General features: G+C 40.5%; 1 protein-coding gene across 1 annotated transcript; it reads right to left on the reverse strand.

Moving 5' to 3' along the window:
- Nucleotides 1–933: 933 nt before the first annotated feature.
- Nucleotides 934–7,028, reverse strand: armt1 (acidic residue methyltransferase 1). The gene is made up of 5 exons (XM_010882152.4): nt 6,806–7,028; nt 4,222–4,327; nt 3,828–4,069; nt 3,420–3,585; nt 934–3,295 (listed from the first exon to the last, which is right to left on the reverse strand). Exons 1-5 carry the CDS (start codon nt 6,865–6,867, stop codon nt 2,513–2,515), a joined length of 1,359 nt encoding a protein of 452 aa, XP_010880454.2. The 5' UTR covers nt 6,868–7,028; the 3' UTR covers nt 934–2,512.
- Between the last annotated feature and the right edge of the window lie 5,823 nt (nt 7,029–12,851).

The raw sequence follows: 12,851 nt of genomic DNA on the forward strand, positions 1-12,851 counted from the left end.
TGTGTAGCTTTTCTTTTTATAGCAAAACAAGACTCATCCGAACTACTCTAAAGAACACCCTACTGTAATAAATAACAAAAAAAATTATACATTTAATTTATTTTTCCAGCTGTCACAGCACTTTGTACATGGCTTCCACTGAACAAACACAGACTGTCATACAGCCAAAGCAGCAGAGGGGTTTTACAGAACCAGTTGAATTAGAGGCTTAATCACCCACCTGCACACTGAAATAAACCAATGTTTAAAAAGTCATGGGTTTTCAGTTACCATTCAATTAGGCAGGTACAAGGACAACCAGGGCCCTGAAACCTGGACTAGAACATGATCCCTTTTGAAGTACTACAAATGCAGTGGGCTTCACACCACTGTTATTACAACTAAATACCACTAGGTTTTCTACAATCATTTACAGTACATTAACAGATCAGGTCTTGATATTCCAGTTAGAAAATGAGCTTTTCCATTTTGACAAATTCAAACTAAGTTATGTCCTACTGGGGATTCAAAATGTTCTAAATTGTTTTGACAAATTGATGCATGTTGTTTGTATCTTGTTGATATGGATGTTCTGGGTTGAAAGTAAACTTTTTGCTTATCAAAATGGTGGTTCGTTGACCTCTAGCTCTGCAAACTGGGAGAATATGGCCTCCAGTTCAGCCTACTGGCTAGAGAAGATAGTTCGGTACAATGCCTCTTCACTCAGTAAACAACACAGAATCAGACATGTCATGTCAAGTACTAAACAAGTACTCCTGATCGTGATAACTTTTTTTTTTACACAATCCCAGGATAGAAAGAACAGCGTAATAATATAGGGAGAATGATTATGAGGGAGAGAAAAGACAGAAATGACATATTTTGAGGTCAAGCATCTGTTCCTGTTTTCTTACTGTAATTCTGGCTTCATTTTCATGACAGTATTCAGAGAAGACCAGTTATTGAAGTTCTTTATTAAACCAATAATTTTATTATAATAAATGAGAAGTCATTTCCAGATTTTAGCAATGAGAAAAATCCAGTAATTTCAGATAAGTTCCAGGACAATCTTCTGGGATGGATTACATAAGTGAACAACATATTTTATACTGTCAGACATGAATAGCTATTCTTAATGAAACAGATGTGATTTCACTGCCTGAAAGATTATGATCTATCTATATGATTTGTAAATAACCTTGCAGTTCAACTCCTGGACAGTAGTCACTGTTCAAACCCTGACACATGCAAACAAAAACACATGAAATACATTGAGAAGAAACCAATGACTTTGATTAAGACCCAGAAAATACTAGCAACCACAAACTTTTCAGTTATGTCAATTTTGTTTTACCAAGCTCAAGCAAAAAGGATTTTGCATATTATGGAAAAAGTACCTACTCATTTTTGTTGCTGCTGGTTAAACTTCTGTAAACTATTATGACCAACCTAACATGTAAACACCAAGTTCAAATATCCAACAAGAATGAATATTTAATATGCAATATGTTTATCTTTCATGTGGGAGTTGACCAAAAAAAAAATATGGAAAAAAAAAAAAAAACAGGCAAAGATGTTTCAATTCTTCACTTGGAATATAAAATTAATTTACTAAATAAACAGATAAAAACTGGAGTTGATGTAGAGCCCAATTTCATGAAGTACAAATAAATAACATCAAAAAAGTATACTGGTCTTTACAACGGTAAACAACAGTAAATCTTTTTTTAAATGGACAAAGTAACTTGTTGAATAAATTAATCATGTGTTTGGTCAGGAGGACAGACTGCTGGCCAGCCGTTGATCATAATCACATAACCTTTTTTGTCTATAAGTAGCCTCTAAAATACTCACTTAAAGTCCCTCTGTCTTCCTGTGCTTAAATATGATGGAATTGCCACAGCAACACAGGAGAGTATTCAGTGTGTGAAACAAAAAACTCTTTTATTGTGGAAAGTTTCTTTAGCAGAAGCAAACACCGAAATTGCAATTTGTATCCCATTTTCCTTTCCGCACTACTTTGAGATTGCAAAAACAGCACACGTGCTAGAGGTGAATGGATTCCTCAGCCAAAAAACACAATTGTGCATGTACTAAACACACCAAAGAGTTGCATGAGGGAAATGAGATATAGCAGCACTGTCTGATATCCACCCATTTGTTTTTTTGTGGCACCCTCTGCTGTAACCACCCGCCACCGTCAGTATGCAGCAACCAGGATTCAAACACCTTAGACCAGGGCAGTTCAACTCTGACCCTAGGTTTGAAGCCTGCTGGTTTTCTGTTCCAGCTCATTTATTGCACCCACCCGGTCTCCTAGGTCAAAATGTTTTTATTATTTTTGCTTCTGTTGGAGAAACAAAAAGGCTGTTGTTTAAAGTTTTAAAAGTTACAACAAAATCCTCCATATCTTTAAATCAGGCTGATGTTTACATGAAACTCCTCCACTTCCCACATCCTTACTTTCTCCTGCCAACATCATTCCAATAACACCAGTTCCTCAGAACACTGAAATCCCTTCCTGCATGCCTCCCTACTGTTCCCTGTGTGGGCTGGAGAACTGGACCACAGCATACTTCCCGCTGGTCATCCAGCCAGGATCCAGGGCACTGAGGTTCTCCCCCTGGCCCGGCTGAAGTCCCACCTGGACGTTAGCCTTCAGAGTCCTCAGACTGCACAGCGGGGCAGGCTGAAAACCCCTCAGGGCCCTATCAAACGACACAGTGTGGTCCCACTCCCTGTCCCCCGTCAGCTTCCTGTAGCTCAAATCCCCTTTGAACAGAACCAAGTCCGCCCCCTGCAGGGTGGCGTAGAGGTCGGGTGCGTCGCCTGCCATGTCACAATACTCGTGGGGCATCGTCCAGAACGGGTGGTCGTGATAGGACCACACGCCCTCCCGCATGTAGCTCTGCCACTGGACGCCACTCTTGGACATACACTTGTGATTGGCTGCCAGAGTCTGCCGGATGGACCACTGGAAGTCCTGTGCCGTGACGTCAGAGACAAACCATGGGATGGACTTGCCATGGAAGCGCACCTCTTTGGCCAGACCAGAGGACACCAGGAAGTCAGCCAGCACCAGGTCTGCTACCAGCTCGAAGCCTGCGTTGTCCAGAACGATGTCCACCCTCCCCGGGGTGATTCTGCCGTCCTCACCTTGTCTCCGGGTGGAAGTCAGAGCTGACCACACCATACTAGAGTCATCCACCAGGATGAAGGGCTTCAGGTCAGACAGAGAGTCTATCGGACTGGCCTTCTGAAAGTTCTCCATTCCAGCAGAGATAGACAGGTCGCACTTGTTTCCCCACAGAGAGACCTAGGAGAAGGAACGGAAACACAAGAAATCTGTAAACTGTTCAATAATGGGAAGAAAACTGTCAATCTTCAGCTCGCTACTTGTAGCGCCCTGCTTCGGCTACGTTTATGTTGGCAGTATTCACCTGCAGTAGTTTGTGAAACTGATCCATGAGCTGCATTTCTGAAAGGTTATCCATGTTCTTGTTCAGGCCCTGTAGATATGTACACAGGGCAATAACAGCCTGCTGGGACTTAAAGAAACTCTGCGTCTTGCTTTCATTAAACACGTCAAAGTCGCTGATGGGAGGACTGGCACAAATAGAAAGAGAAGTTAAATGACGCCTACACATAAAAGTTAGATAGTAAACAAGAAAGGGCTTATAAAGATAGTAATACTATCTTATTAACAGCTTCTCAATAACTAGTGAAAATAACATTGGTTGAAAAGTAATTATCAAGGATGTTTAGGAATTATCATGACACACCATGGAGTTTGCATTCCCCTTCTCGAATCTTAGCAAATGCTAACATTTAGCAGCACTAGTCCTCACTTGAGCCAGATGGCCTCCTGTATTCTGCGGTACATGTAGCTCTCTACGTAGAGCCAGGGGGACTTGAACCAGCTGACAGAGTCCTGGTCACCCATCAGGCCCTGCTGTCGCTGGAGGTACTGGTTCCAGCCATCGGTGTCCTCCAGGGCGTCGCACAGAGCCAGAATGGGCTTGTCTGTTTGCAGCTCATTCCTCAATTTAGACAGTAAGCCAATGGTCCTCTTCTCCGCCTGGACTCCATCCTATGGGAACACACGAGAGTTCTTCAAACCACTGACTCCCATCTCAGGTCAGTTTGGTGTGTTTCAGCTAAGGGGTCACTGTAAGAATAACTGGAGATCAGAACGTGCCAGGACTGGCTTAAAATGGCTGATTAAATAGTAGTGCTTCTTACCTCGCCAAACTCCTCAAAGAATTTGTTTTTGTTGCGATGGATGGTGTCAATGACTCTTGTGAGGATGGTTGGCAGCCTGTCCCTCACTGTCAGATAGGCAAATGAGCTGTGAGGTAAAAGCAATGTTTCATTAGTAGAAGTTATCCTCCCTCCCAAAATAATTATAGAGTAAAATGTAACTTGCAGTGTAACATACAGTATATTGCCATGTGTCTCTGACTTTACACAATATATTTTTCTTGTGTGATGTTATTTGTGATATCTGTATGTAAACATTTGTACACTGTTTATGCAAAAGCAATTTGAAACAATGAAATAAGAAAAAAAATACATTTCTAATTAAAATGAAAAAGGGGTGCAGACAAATCTGGCCGCTCTAACAGTGTCTGTTTAGATTCACTCAGTTTTTAATGTTGCACAACCAAATTCTGGACAGTCACAGCTTAGCATGCAAGGTGACTAAGCGATTTTAGGCAGTTATGTGAATTCATTCTATCAAAGCACAATAGTATTGTAAAAATCTGCATAAATTCCTTGCAGTCTGCTTCCATTCTTACAGAAAGTAGAAACCATACTATTAATTCCAAAACATTGGAGGGGAATGACTACGCCCGAGAAGGTAAGAGTGAATAAATCAACCCCCACTATCCTGAGAAGAGTCTATCTACACTGCATGCTAAAACCACTAATGAGCCAAAGAAAAACAGAATTGCAGGGTTAGTCGGCTGAAAAGCATTTAAAACAGCCTGCAGACTTCTGGAAAAAGGTATTGTAGATAAACAAGAGAGAAATATTACAACATCACAGATTTTGATGACAGAAATTGCTCATTATAAACATGCGATATACAAACAGTAAAATGTTGTGTACAGAACACAATTTCTTCCGGTGTTGGAAAGTAATGTGATTGGTTTACTGAATTTGCATTTCAACCAGGAAGAAGGCAAAGCTGGCATTGCGCATGAGCTAGAGAGAACATTAGACCTAGTTTTGACTTAAAATCGTAATCTTAACCCCTACTCTTACCCTAACCTTAACCAATGTCTGACATTTATGACATTATTTTTCATCCTTCAGGCATAGCCTATCTGAAAACACTGCTTCCTGTACACAAATGTATTCGTTCAAGTGTATGTCACAAATGTTTAACAAGCAATTTTGTGCCTTATCAACAAAAATTTAAAAAAAATCTTGAAGCATTAACAAGTACTAAAGTGATGTCACGAAGAAAGTTTTTATAAAAAAATGCAACACCACCTAATCAGTGAAATATAATGGAGCGTGTTATGACCACATATGGCTGCCAGGGAAACTAGCACACTTACTAGCACACTTATACTAATTGCTGACAGCTGCACATATGAATAGTTAAGTTTACAGAATAATCTTGTCATCAAAAGTATACGTAAATGACTCCAGACTCATTGGACGGTACTTCCTTATCAGGCAAGACAAACATACTGCTATTGCAACAAGGGGAGTTTCCAGGGTCAAATACTGTTAAATTCTTGACTGGCCAAGTCTCCAGATTTAAATCCAATAGAACCTACTTTTAACTTGCTGAAGATAAGATGTGATTTGATGCGCGTGTTGAGGTTGCTACTGGGCTCCAGTACCCCTACTTCCCACAGCTATGGCAGTGAATGGTGTGGTCATTGGTCAAAGACTTTAAACCATAATTAGCTCAATGCTTAATTTAGACCATCTGTATTCTAATCTGGACCTCAAAGCCAGTTCCCCTACATCTTTTCATTGCAACCCTCTAATCAGGGAAATATTTAGATCTGGGACACTAGGTGGGTGTAAATATTGATGAGGTAGAACATAAAACCAGCAAGCTCAGAAAAATACCCATGATTTAGAGGTTGTACGAATCTGTCCCAGAATGCTTGATACTGATATTGGGGCTGTATCACTTCTATATTGTGAACAAATACACTCATACAAAAGCTAAACCGAATATATATTTTCACCTCATAGCAATTACTTGATTCCAAAATCTAAAATCAAACAAAAATACTTCACTGCACCTACTATAAACGCAAATCACTGTAAAATGGTCCTGCCACATGCCTCATTCTTTTCAGCCAGCAACATGTTTTTGAAGTTTTAATGGTTGAAATTGAATAAGCCTACAGTATACTACATTCTCCAATATTTGCGGTTTCAGAGACAGACTTTTTAGAATGCACTGTATAATGCCACTTGCCATTAAGGACTAGTAATTTTGAGGGGGAAGAAACAGTCACATCATTGGTACAGTATATTTTGTAGCTAGGTTTAACCAAGCATTACTGTCTGAGTTGTTATTTGACTGACCGGGAGCCAACAGTCGCTAAAATAAGCACAGTTGACTACCGTACTGTAGCTGCTAAATTCGCTAGCTAAGTTTAGCCAGAGATTTGTATCTGATGGTTTAGCTGTCAAATTAGATTTAGCTTGTTAGCTACCGTACGCGTTAGCTGCTACCGAACATGTACCACGCGGACCTCCAATACTGTTGTTGAACCTTTTTTGCGTTTGTTTATCTTAGATATCGTTAAATCAAGGATCCTAATAGAATTAAACATAACTGTCAACATACCCTTCAACCTTAGCAGAAAGTGGTGGAGGGCCTCCCCGGAGCAAAGCTCGATTAGCCGCCATGTTTTAACCAGGAAGAGAATTTCATAACATTCAAATTAAGCAACTTTATTCATTGCTAGCAATTTCTTAAACAATGCATGGATTGCTTAAACTAGTGTTTTACTGGGTGATTTTACCATTTCCTTAATTCATTTTCTGTTAGTTTTACTCAAGTATGGCAACTACGTAATTTTTCTTCCACTGATAAGACACCCACTTTATTAGGTACACCTATCTACACTGAACAAAATGATAAATGCAACACTTGTTTTTGCCCCCATTTATCATGAGCTGAACTCAAAGATCTAAGACTTTCTCTATGTGCACAAAAGGCCTATTTCTCTCAAATATTGTTCACAAATCTGTCTAAATCTGTGTTAGTGGCCACTTCTCCTTTGCCGAGATAATCCATCCACCTCACAGGTGTGGCATATCAAGATGCTTATTAGACAACATTATTATTGCACAGGTGTGCCTTAGGCTGGCCACAATAAAAGGACACTCTAAAATGTGCATTTTCACTGTATTGGGGGGAGGGGGGGGGGGGGTCCGGGAAGGTCCGTGGGGGTCCGAAAACCAGTCAGTATCTGGTGTGACCACCATTTGCCTTACGCAGTGCAACACATCACCTTCCCATAGAGTTGATCAGGTTGTTGATTGTGGCCTCTGAAATGTTGGTCTACTCCTCTTCAATGGCTGTGCGAAGTTGCTGGATATTGGCAGGACCTGGAACACGCTGTCGTATACGTTGATCCAGAGCATCCCAAACATGCTCAATGGGTGACATGTCCGGTGAGTATGCTGGCAATGCAAGAACTGGGATGTTTTCAGCTTCCGGGAATTGTGTACAGATCCTTGAGGCATGGGGCCGTGCATAATCATGCTGCAAAATGAGGTGATGGTTGTGGATGAATGGGACAATGATGGGCCTCAGGATCTAGTCACGGTATCTCTGTGCATTCAAAATGCCATCAATAAAATGCACCTGTGTTCGTTGCCCATAACACACACCTGCCCATACCATAACCCCACCGCCACCATGGGCCACTCGATCCACAACGTTGACATCAGCAAACCACTCACCCACACAATGCCATTTGCCCTGTACAGTGAAACCCGGGATTCATTCGAGAAGAGTACACCTTTCCAAAGTGCCAGACGCCATCGAATGTGAGCATTTGCCCAAGCAAGTCGGTTACGACTATGAACTGCAGTCAGGTCGTGACCCCGATGAGGACGATGAGCATGCAGATAAGCTACCCTGAGACGGTTTCTGACAGTTTGTGCAGAAATTCTTTGGTTATACAAACCGATTTTTGCCGCAGCTGTCCGGGTGGCTGGTCTCAGACGATCTTGGAGGTGAAGATGCTGGATGTGGAGGTCATGGGCTGGTGTGGTTACACATGGTCTGCGGTTGTGAGGCCGGTTGGATGTACTGCCAAATTCCCTGAAACGCCTTTGGAAACAGCTTATGGTAGAGAAATTAACATTCAATTTACGGACAACAGCTCTGGTGGACATTCCTGCAGTCAGCATGCCAATTGCACGCTCCCTCAAACCCTGCAACATCTGTGGCATTGTGCTGTGTGATGGAACTGCACATTTTTTTTGTGGCCAGCCTAAGGCACACCTGTGCAATAATCATGCTGTCTAATCAGCATCTAGATATGACACACCTGTGAGGTGGATGGATTATTTCGGCAAAGGAAAAGTGCTCACTAACACAGATTTAGAAAGATTTGTGAACAATATTTGAGAGAAATAGGCCTTTTGCGTACATAGAGGTAGTCTTAGATCTTTGAGTTCAGCTCATGATAAATGGGGGCAAAAACAAAAGTGTTAATACTAATAATTTTGTTCAGTGTAGTATTGTTTGTAGTACCCCTTTTTGCATCCATTTACTTCATGGTTTGACGCATTGTGAGTTCAGAGATGCCTTTCTGCGCACTGTTGTAAATAGTGGTTATTTTAGTGTTTGTGAACCAGGGTGGCCATTCTCTTCTGACCTCTCACAGTTTAATTTTCACCCAAAGAATTGCTGCGTACTGGATCTTATTTGTTTATCACACCATTCTCTGTGAACTAGAGAGACTGTAGTGTGAGAAAACCCCAGGAGTTAATCAATTTCTGAGCTCCCGGAACCAACACGCCTGGCGCCAACAATTATTCCACAGTCGCTTATCACGCATCTTCTCCATTTTAATTTTTGATAAAATTACTAGTAAACCGCTATACCATGTTTGCGTGCCTATATATAATTCACTGTTTGCAGGTTTACTTAATAAAGTGGCAGATAAGTGTGTATAGGATCGTTGTTCCTAGGTTATAGAGTTTATTTTTATTAGCTATAACATTGTTTATCATTCTTTGTGTTCCCAATTTAATCCATGGGTTATTCTACTTTTATAAAGTGGGTAATTCGAATCCTGAAATTCTCATTTGCTTTTACCTGTGATATATGAGGCCTTATAGCACAGATATGACATCATATCACTTTTTACTGCTCTAATTGCGTTGGTTTGTGGTGTTTTTCCAATATACCACATAAATGCTGTGTCTAGGTAGTCGTGATGCGTCTTGCATAGAAACAGGTCTTAGTCATGGAATATTAGTCATTTATGCTACCACACAACCTTGTGCCTTATTGCTTTAATATAAAATCAACTATAATGTGTAAAGGAGTTATGGAGAATATTACAAATATGCTATTGAAAATATCAACCCTCATACAACTCATACATTACAATTCTGCCTTTGCATTAAGAATGATCTAAAAATGTTTTAAGTATTTCACAACTACGTATCCACTGGTTTATATTAAACAATGGTACCATCTAGTGGTGGGCAGATGTTACTCAAAATTATTAACGGAATAGAAAACAGTATACCTTAGTATTTTTTTTTCAATGCTGACATTCTAAATACAAGCATATTGTATTACAGATCGTAAAGGTATCGTGCTGTGTCAAATATAAAAAGTTTTGACTTTAAATTATGGCACAGGAGCTTTTTGTGTCTACCCTATTTCTGCAGGATTGTGGATGGAACTCCTCCCAAGCTGTTGTCCTTAAAACCCTAATAGTAGTAGACTACACTGTTTTAGTTGTAAGCCAAACCATGTGACTATTTGTTTATAATTAATGCAGATCTATGGTGTCAAGTCAAGGCTGGTCTCAGTTGCAGTAAAATTTGTTACTGCTTGCCCATCTGGCTGGGATAGCCTTGGTGTTCTCACAGAGCTCCAGGACTTTTTAAGATCAGAGAGCAGTGAGTTTGGTGCCCACCTGGGGGCTTCTGCAATAGACCTCTTATCTGACAGCTGCGTGCGGAACTTCGCCTCGCCCCAGGGGGTACTCAAATGTGACGGCATCCTTTGGGGCATCCTCTGTAGTTCAGGCCGATGGTTGCTATGGAGATATTAAGCCACTCTATCGCAAAACTGCAGAACCCCAAAAAGGCCCTCCGAGGGGTTGGGCAAGTGTGTGACTGAGGAGGAAGGGGGGGAGGAATTTAGATAAGAGTCCTGTGACTAGAGTTCTCTGTCTAAAGCCTACTGTTAAAGGCAAAATAGGAGTCTGCATTTTGGGTTTTAGCATGGAATGGATACTTATAGTATGTGCAGGAATGACATCTCATTTTGATATTCTGGAATGTAGCTTTAGGCTTTTGAATAGACAGCTGGTGTGGAATATATTTCTCCAGCAGGATTGTGTGAATCAGCATTACTGTTCCCTCAATACTCTGGGATTCTACACCTAATACCTCATTATCTATGCAATGGACTATAGTCATTGCATGCCAGATTGCACAAGTAGAAAATCTACCAGTCAACCGAGTGGATTGAACATAGTGTTTTATTGAATGTCTCTTCTTCATTGCCATTTAAAAACTTAAATAGATAGGAAACAAAAAGACCTGTAAGATACAAAGCATAGTCAAATAATATGGGACCACTATTCCCAAGTCAGTTGCTTCAGTACTGTAAAATGGGTCTAATAGGTCATGATTACCATGGTAACATGTTTGTCCCATTGGCAGGATGTGGAATCCCAGATGTAGTGGGTGTTTCCAGCTGTGTCTATCTCTGGTATTCCAGTACCTCTGACCAACCCCCAGATCTGATTTCCTTACCCAGAGAGTGAGGGCCAAGGGGGGGATTACGTCATGTGACTCAGATATTTTTATAAAATGGACCACTGCCTGAGGGATTACCATCAAGGCTATGTTTGATTAGGTTGTTCTACCCACCCATACCCCACCACTAAATTGTATTCGCAATTAGGACTAGATTTTATTCATTCATAATTATCTTTGAATGTTGTTGTGACCATGTTAATATAACTAGGCTATGTCCAACTGAGTGTAATTTAAAATATTTTTATGAACATTTAACATTAGTTGTGTTAGCATTGTTTACCCTGTGTGAATTTTTTTTTGTTGGTGGAATTCAGTATCAGGGGTAGTCGTGTGAAAGTCCAGTCTTTCATTGGAATTTCCTTGTTCTCTGGATGTGTATGGGCACATTTATGTGAGCACTCTATGTGAACTTTGACCTGATAGCAGCGCTCCTGTGGTCTGGCAATAAGAGCATCTACTAACTGACTAAAATGTAAATGACATTGACGAAACTGTATTGATTTCCAATGTGACATTTATCTGTCTGCCTCTGAACCCACTTTAGATTCACTCTTGCTATTACCACTGTAAAACTGGTCACCCACTTTCCACAATCTAGTAGAGAGATCTGTATGTACGTAAGTCTTAACTCATTGTCTTGAATCTTTTGGGAAAGAATTGGATGTACAGGATTACAAGCAGCTTTAGTGTTGTTGTTTTTTGTGTCATTGGTTATTTGTACAAAATGCGGGAAGTGATGGGAAGTTCGGCCCATTGACTTGAAAAAAGAAAGAGTGGAGCTCTTCTTTCAGTTCCTCTCCTTTTTTCTGCAACTCTTAATCCCTTCTCTTCACATGTTCTCTTCACCCAGAGTTGAATAGTCCATTTTTGCAAGACTTTCGTTCTGGGATAACCGAGAATAAAAATGTTCTTACTTCAGCTTGAGCTTTGCATATTGTGAACTAATATATATATTCCATTAATGACTCATAATACCAACTCACATGGCACTAGTGGCACTAGTTTTTGAAATTTCATGGATCAGGCAGGGCATGTTTTTGGTTCTGCTAAGCTAAGACCCTGAAAGAGCCCCCTCTGTTTATTTTTTTATTTGTTTAGAACCACTCCTTCCAGACCAAAAAAACAATCTTAAACTCTGATTGGACAGGACAGGACTGATTGGACAGGACGGGGAGTTAAAGAATTTGTTTTGTTCTGAAGGAGTGGATCTAAATAAATAAATAAATCCTTTTTATCTTTTTGGGGTTCTTAAAATATAAACAGTGGGGGAACCCATTTCTCTGAAGAACCCTTTCAAACTTTTTTATTATTACATTAATTATTACTTTTGAATAATGTTTTGTGATGGGCGAGGTTTGTCAAACCCACAGTTCCAAGTTTCAATGAAGAAGAACATTTTCTTTAAAGTTTATGGCTGCTTTAAAACCTGAAAATCAGCCAGAAGAAAACTCTGCTGCTTATTTTGTATTAGGCAACATCTATCCATTCTAATGAGTTGGACAAGTCACTGTGCCCCAGAGCATTCTGTGTATCCAATGACAAAGTGTGAGTGGGTGCCTGAGTTTATGGCCCCTATGCATATGGGTGCATATTCTAAGCCTGTTTCCATATGTCTATTAGTTAATCCGTGTGTTTTTGTGTGTAGTTCCTCCCACGCTTCCTGAGTTTCCTGGCAGGCAATGTGAGTGTGTTTCCCTCTCCCTGGTCATGCTAGCTTACATCCTGTTGAGGATGCCACAGGAGGCTTGGGATATGGACAGAATTCTGACCATGAGGAATAGGCCTATGTGTTGCAGAGCACTTTTAATGAACCCTGTAACAAATGTAACAAAACCTCCTGTCATAAGCAGTGTATGATTCTGCAAAAA

The sequence above is a fragment of the Esox lucius genome, chromosome 18, assembly GCF_011004845.1.
Source record: "Esox lucius isolate fEsoLuc1 chromosome 18, fEsoLuc1.pri, whole genome shotgun sequence".
Classification (NCBI taxonomy): domain Eukaryota; kingdom Metazoa; phylum Chordata; class Actinopteri; order Esociformes; family Esocidae; genus Esox; species Esox lucius.